The sequence below is a fragment of the Pimephales promelas genome, chromosome 3 (genome assembly GCF_988280905.1).
Source record: "Pimephales promelas chromosome 3, fPimPro1.hap1.1, whole genome shotgun sequence".
Classification (NCBI taxonomy): Eukaryota; Metazoa; Chordata; class Actinopteri; order Cypriniformes; family Leuciscidae; genus Pimephales; species Pimephales promelas.
This window is the reverse complement of record NC_142771.1, coordinates 38,901,057-38,908,381: the sequence shown is the minus strand read 5'-3', so window position 1 is coordinate 38,908,381 and position 7,325 is coordinate 38,901,057. Positions and strand designations below refer to the sequence as shown.

The 7,325-nt window shown below is 48.8% G+C and overlaps 1 protein-coding gene across 1 annotated transcript; it reads right to left on the bottom strand.

The window, feature by feature from the left end:
• Positions 1 to 2,664: 2,664 nt before the first annotated feature.
• On the bottom strand, positions 2,665 to 3,636 carry LOC148982084 (uncharacterized). Its single transcript, XM_089128046.1, has 2 exons — positions 3,495 to 3,636; positions 2,665 to 3,317 (listed from the first exon to the last, which is right to left on the bottom strand). The coding sequence occupies exons 1-2, from the start codon at positions 3,634 to 3,636 to the stop codon at positions 2,692 to 2,694; spliced, it is 768 nt and encodes a 255-aa protein (XP_088984172.1). The 3' UTR covers positions 2,665 to 2,691.
• Between the last annotated feature and the right edge of the window lie 3,689 nt (positions 3,637 to 7,325).

The window sequence follows — 7,325 nt, the reverse complement described above, 5'->3', positions numbered from 1 at the left end:
AGTCACACCCTGACATAAATGGAGCAACATATTTTGTGTGAAAATAAATAAGTCAATCGCTTCAGTAAGAAAGTACATATCTTTATTGCCAAATAAGTAAACCAAAAGGCAATAAAGTTTTTTAAAAGTTTAGAGATATATTGCTTACAGAGGAGGGTTGGTCTTTCAGGCACATTACTTTCTCAAAAGGTGTAAGACTACCCAAGTTTGGAGACTTGATGCAAATTCCCATTGTTAGAGCATGTCTCAATCTAAAGATGGCTGACTTGGTCTGGTGTTGCAGGAGGCTCAGGGCGATTTGTAGTCAGATCATTTGATGTTATGTATTTGATTATGTTTGAATTGATTTTACTTGACTAATTATACATTGTTATATTTGTATTTGTTCTGACATTAAATCCACAACACCAGAAAATCTTCGTTCAGGTTAGTGATAGACTAAAATACAGCAGTGGAGCAGAGCCAGGGCACTGATATTTTAGAGCTCTGAATAACACAAGTGACATTAGTCATGTATACTTAGACTGTATTGGCTAACATCTAGAGGTGACATATCAACCAGGAAATAATAAAAAGCTTACCCAGAATGGCCAGCGTTAGCTTCTGTTTTCATACTGTAACACTCAGCCCAATTGAAAGAGAAACATATTTTAAGGGAGAATTGTTTAATGGTCTTTCGTCTTGACACTTTGCAGACTCTGCTTTGTGCATTCATGCATTTTGAAGGAGGAGTCGCTTTGGAGGGTGGGAGCTCATGCGTTCAAAGCTAAATTGCTATTGCTATTGCTTATGGCCAGGACATAAGCCATAAGGGTTTCGAAATTCAGCTGCAGGCTTCACCAGAGGCTTCGGGGGTTCAGATGCAGGCTTCACCGGAGCCTTGGGGGGTTTGGGTGCAGGCTTCACCAGAGGCTTCGGGGGTTCAGATGCAGGCTTCACCGGAGCCTTGGGGGGTTTGGGTGCAGGCTTCACCAGAGGCTTCGGGGGTTCAGATGCAGGCTTCACCGGAGCCTTGGGGGGTTTGGGTGCAGGCTTCACCGGAGGCTTCAGCGGTTCGGATGCGGGCTTCGCAGGACGCTTCAGTGGTTCGGATGCAGGCTTCACCGGAGGCTTCGGGGGTTCGCCTGCAGGGAACTGTTCAGAAGTCTCCAGCTCAGGCATTTCAGCGGAAGGATCCGGCTCTTCAAAGGAAGGCTTTGGCTCATGCACCGGCAGTTCAGCTAAAGGCTCCGGTTCAAGCAGTTCGTTGGAAGGCTCCGGGGTTTGTCTGTTGTGCTCAAACATGCAGACATACACAATAAAACAGCACCAAACGAGCAGTACACTCGAATGGTCATTCTCTCGACCTGCAATCTCACAATCAACTCTGCAGGAAGATGAGCTGAAAAAGTGAGTCAGGAGGGGCGGACAGCAAGGAACACAACACTACAAAGGAAAACCCTGTTGCTGCATCAAAATATCAGTTCCCACAACAAACGCTGTCAAAAGAGGGAGCGCTTTTTGAACCCGTTTTTAAAGTTCCAATTGGAGGTCTGGGTAACTCTAACCCTAAAGAAAATCACCAGCCTGTACAGGTAGCTTTCTAATATAGCCTAATCTTGAAGACCTTGATTAGCATGTTCAGGTGTGTTTGATTAGGGTTGGATGGCGTAATAATTACCGTAATTAGAACACAGACACATACACTAGATGTCACCTTGGGGATCTAAGGATGCGTCAAAACCACCGCTATCTTGGAACAGGGGTCTTGTCATAGGAAGTCGCTAGGTATCTCTGCCTTTACTTCACTTTTGTGCTGTGTATGATGTTAACACGAATTAAATCTGAACTAGGAAGAATGTTTTAAAAATATATGTATATATTTTTTTGCTTTTCTGGAATCAATGATAAATACATGTCTGACCGTTGGAACGAACCAAAAAAAAAAAAAAAAACCCTGAGAAAATCCCATTCATGATGATTTATGGGGATTTTATTTCCATTAGATCTTTGTCTACATTGACGCTGATGCATTAAAGTGGAGGGGCTCCCCTGTTCCAAGATGGTGGCTCTATTGATGCATTCGTTCTAATGAACTGCCGTAGCCAAGGTGACATCTAGTATGTATATCTATGTAATTAGGAGATGACTGAGCGCTTTTTTGGCAAAGCTATCGACATCAAATAAATCTGCAGTGTTCAGGTGGTAAAGCGATCATGTAGTACAAGTCGGAGTTCTACCACAAGTTACAAGTTGTAATTATGACTAAACTCCTACACCTAAACTCTCCAGGAAATGTATCTCTATTGGAGGCTGGCATACATCTGCATTGAACATCAAGAGACACAGCACAGACACAGGTGCATGTCTAGAATTTGGAGGCGTTGCTCTGGAGGGTGGGAGCTCATGCGTTCAAAGCTAAATTGCTATTGCTAGCCTCTCTAAAACCTTTTTGCATGTGTTTGGGTCCTAAGGAGGGGATCTTGTACATTCCTAAAGCACAAATTCCAATGAGCCATTATATGAGAGAACAGCCAAACTAATGCTGGCATACCAAAAACACCAACTTTGTTTTCCCCACTTAAAAAAGAAAAGAGAAAGTGGTCTTACAAGTGTGAGATTTATTTAGTGATAACAGATGGAACACCATTCATCCAATGGTTAAATCAGCACAGTTAACCACGCATAGCCACATTGCTTATGGTCAGGACATTAGCCATAAGGGTTTCGAAATTCAGCTGCAGGCTTCACTGGAGGCTTCACCGGAGGCTTCGAGGGTTCGGATGCAGGCTTCACCGGAGGCTTCGGGGGTTCGGATGCAGGCTTCATGGGTTCGGATGCAGGCTTCACCGGTTCGGATGCAGGCTTCACCGGAGGCTTCGGGGGTTCGGATGCAGGCTTCACCGGAGGCTTGGGGGGTTCGGGTGCAGGCTTCACTAGAGGCTTGGGGGGTTCGGGTGCAGGCTTCACCGGAGGCTTCGGTGGTTCGGATGCGGGCTTCACCGGAGGCTTCGGTGGTTCGGATGCGGGCTTCACAGGAGGCTTCGGGGGTTCGCCTGCAGGGAACTCTTCAGAAGGCTCCAGCAGTCCAGTGGAAGTCTCCAGATCAGGCATTTCAGCGGAAGGATCCGGCTCTTCAAAGGAAGGCTTTGTCTCATGCTCCGGCAGTTCAGCAGAAGGCTCCGGTTCAAGCAGTTCGTTGGAAGGCTCCGGGGTTTCGGCTCCAGGCTTCACCGGAGGCCTCGGGGGTTCGGCTCCAGGCTTCACCGGAGGCCTCGGGGGTTCGGCTCCAGGCTTCACCGGAGGCCTCGCAGGTTCGGCTCCAGGCTTCACCGGAGGTTTCGGGGGTTTGCCTGCGGGGAACTCGTCAGAAGGCTCCAGCAGTTCAGTGGAAGGCTCCAACTCAGACATTTCAGCGGAAGGCTCCGCTTCAGGCAGTTCGGTGGAAGGCTCCGGGGGTTCGGCTCCAGGCTTCACCGGAGGCCTCGCGGGTTCGGCTCCAGGCTTCACCGGAGGCCTCGCGGGTTCGGCTCCAGGCTTCACCGGAGGCCTCGCGGGTTCGGCTCCAGGCTTCACCGGAGGCTTGGGGGGTTCAGATGCAGGCTTCACCGGAGGCCCCGGGGGGTTGGCTCCAGGCTTCACTGGATGGATACACATAGTCAACTTTAGTCAGTCCATTTAACAGCATTCTTCACACTTCATAGTTGCAATTATTTGTGAAACTTGCTAGCAATTTCTGAGTGAACAGTTTCAGTGTTTCTGCAAGACGTATACCATCCATTATTAATTAATACTCACTGAAAACAGGCGGCACACACACAGGACCACAGGGAAATGGACAGCATTTGTGTCCTCCACAACAGTCTCTATCAGAAGTGCATCCTCGATGGGACGGCTCGACCGTCAACGTCGCCGGACACTGACCGGACACTACAGAAGAGGATTCAATTTATTTGCTTCAATTCAAAGTAGTTTTGAAACCAATTGAGATCATTTAGTGAAAATTGGTAGATTTCTAAGACAGAGAGTGCTGTTAAGGCCTACCCAAATGTACTGGTGTATATCTTCAAAAAATGATGCCATCCCCATGTCCACCCCAACTTCCTTTTAAGCATTTTATTAGGTTACTCAACAAAACACAAATACAGAAACGCACTACATATACACAACTCATACTTGTCGGTTAGAATTAGCTCCCCATGTTACGCTGTTAAAACTTTAGGCAAAAGTTTAAACTGCAGATTGATAACTTTCTGGTAACAATTTTTTAGACATAATAACACTAATGTACTTGTGTTGCATAAAAGTGCCTACCTTAGTGATTATATGGGTTTTACTTGTACAACGGAAAAATTCATAAACCTATGACTGTTTGCACATTTATACTTTGCTTATTATTAAAACTAAACCAACATACAAAGAAGAACTAGAGTAGAACTTTCACTTGACATCTGCACTGCATTTTTGTAAGCCTGATGGGTCTGCAGTCAAATTTGGTTAGGAAGTTTATTTATGCACTTCTTTAGGCTGTGTTGTAATGAGGCTAAAAGAACTTCTCACCTACGACTCCAGCGTCTGTTGTGCTCAAACATGCAGACATGCACAATAAAACAGCACCAAACGAGCAGTACACTCGAATGGTCATTCTCTCGACCTGCAATCTCACAATCAACTCTGCAGGAAGATGAGCTGAAAAAGTGAGTCAGGAGGGGCGGACAGCAAGGAACACAACACTACAAAGGAAAACCCTGTTGCTGCATCAAAATATCAGTTCCCACAACAAACGCTGTCAAAAGAGAGAGCGCTTTTTGAACCCGTTTTTAAAGTTCCAATTGGAGGTCTGGGTAACTCTAACCCTAAAGAAAATCACCAGCCTGTACAGGTAGCTTTCTAATATACCCTAATCTTGAAGACCTTGATTAGCATGTTCAGGTGTGTTTGATTAGGGTTGGATGGCGTAATAATTACCGTAATTAGAACACAGACACATACACTAGATGTCACCTTGGGGATCTAAGGATGCGTCAAAACCACCGCTATCTTGGAACAGGGGTCTTGTCATAGGAAGTCGCTAGGTATCTCTGCCATCTCTGCCTTTACTTCACTTTTGTGCTGTGTATGATGTTAACACCAATTAAATTTGAACTAGGAAGAATGTTTTAAAAATATATGTATATATTTTTTTGCTTTTCTGGAATCAATGATAAATACATGTCTGACCGTTGGAACGAACCAAAAAAAAAAAAAACCCTGAGAAAATCCCATTCATGATGATTTATGGGGATTTTATTTCCATTAGATCTTTGTCTACATTGACGCTGATGCATTAAAGTGGAGGGGCTCCCCTGTTCCAAGATGGTGGCTCTATTGATGCATTCGTTCTAATGAACTGCCGTAGCCAAGGTGACATCTAGTATGTATATCTATGTAATTAGGAGATGACTGAGCGCTTTTTTGGCAAAGCTATCGACATCAAATAAATCTGCAGTGTTCAGGTGGTAAAGCGATCATGTAGTACAAGTCAGAGTTCTACCACAAGTTACAAGTTGTAATTATGACTAAACTCCTACACCTAAACTCTCCAGGAAATGTATCTCTATTGGAGGCTGGCATACATCTGCATTGAACATCAAGAGACACAGCAAAGACACAGGTGCATGTCTAGAATTTGGAGGCGTTGCTCTGGAGGGTGGGAGCTCATGCGTTCAAAGCTAAATTGCTATTGCTAGCCTCTCTAAAACCTTTTTGCATGTGTTTGGGTCCTAAGGAGGGGATCTTGTACATTCCTAAAGCACAAATTCCAATGAGCCATTATATGAGAGAACAGCCAAACTAATGCTGGCATACCAAAAACACCAACTTTGTTTTCCCCACTTAAAAAAGAAAAGAGAAAGTGGTCTTACAAGTGTGAGATTTATTTAGTGATAACAGATGGAACACCATTCATCCAATGGTTAAATCAGCACAGTTAACCACGCATAGCCACATTGCTTATGGTCAGGACATTAGCCATAAGGGTTTCGAAATTCAGCTGCAGGCTTCACTGGAGGCTTCACCGGAGGCTTCGAGGGTTCGGATGCAGGCTTCACCGGAGGCTTCGGGGGTTCGGATGCAGGCTTCACGGGTTCGGATGCAGGCTTCACCGGTTCGGATGCAGGCTTCACCGGAGGCTTCGGGGGTTCGGATGCAGGCTTCACCGGAGGCTTGGGGGGTTCGGGTGCAGGCTTCACTAGAGGCTTGGGGGGTTCGGGTGCAGGCTTCACCGGAGGCTTCGGTGGTTCGGATGCGGGCTTCACAGGAGGCTTCAGTGGTTCGGATGCGGGCTTCACCGGAGGCTTCGGGGGTTCGCCTGCAGGGAACTCTTCAGAAGGCTCCAGCAGTCCAGTGGAAGTCTCCAGATCAGGCATTTCAGCGGAAGGATCCGGCTCTTCAAAGGAAGGCTTTGTCTCATGCTCCGGCAGTTCAGCAGAAGGCTCCGGTTCAAGCAGTTCGTTGGAAGGCTCCAGGGTTTCGGCTCCAGGCTTCACCGGAGGCCTCGGGGGTTCAGCTCCAGGCTTCACCGGAGGCCTCGGGGGTTCGGCTCCAGGCTTCACCGGAGGCCTCGGGGGTTCGGCTCCAGGCTTCACCGGAGGCCTCGGGGGTTCGGCTCCAGGCTTCACCGGAGGCCTCGGGGGTTCGGCTCCAGGCTTCACCGGAGGCCTCGGGGGTTCGGCTCCAGGCTTCACCGGAGGCCTCGGGGGTTCGGCTCCAGGCTTCACCGGAGGCCTCGGGGGTTCGGCGCCAGGCTTCACCGGAGGCTTCGGGGGTTCGGCTCCAGGCTTCACCGGAGGTTTCGGGGGTTTGCCTGCGGGGAACTCGTCAGAAGGCTCCAGCAGTTCAGTGGAAGGCTCCAACTCAGACATTTCAGCGGAAGGCTCCGGCTCAGGCAGTTCAGTGGAAGGCTCCGCTTCAGGCAGTTCGGTGGAAGGCTGCGGGGGTTCGGCTCCAGGCTTCACCGGAGGTTCAGCTCCAGGCTTCACCGGAGGCCTCGGAGGTTCGGCTCCAGGCTTCACCGGAGGCCTCGGAGGTTCGGCTCCAGGCTTCACCGGAGGCCTCGGAGGTTCGGCTCCAGGCTTCACCGGAGGCCTCGCGGGTTCGGCTCCAGGCTTCCCCGGAGGCCTCGCGGGTTCGGCTCCAGGCTTCACCGGAGGCCTCGCGGGTTCGGCTCCAGGCTTCACCGGAGGCCTCGCGGGTTCGGCTCCAGGCTTCACCGGAGGCCTCGCGGGTTCGGCTCCAGGCTTCACCGGAGGCCTCGCGGGTTCGGCTCCAGGCTTCACCGGAGGCTTGGGGGGTTCAGATGCAGGCTT

What these genes read in the sequence shown, in the direction of transcription:
- LOC148982084 (XM_089128046.1), bottom strand. Translation starts at nt 3,636, where the DNA reads ATGTGTATCCATCCAGTGAAGCCTGGAGCCAACCCCCCGGGGCCTCCG. An exon ending in TGGAGCCGAACCCGCGAGGC is followed by an intron (nt 3,318 to 3,494) that starts CTCCGGTGAAGC and finishes AACCCCCGAAAC; the next exon opens with CTCCGGTGAAGCCTGGAGCC.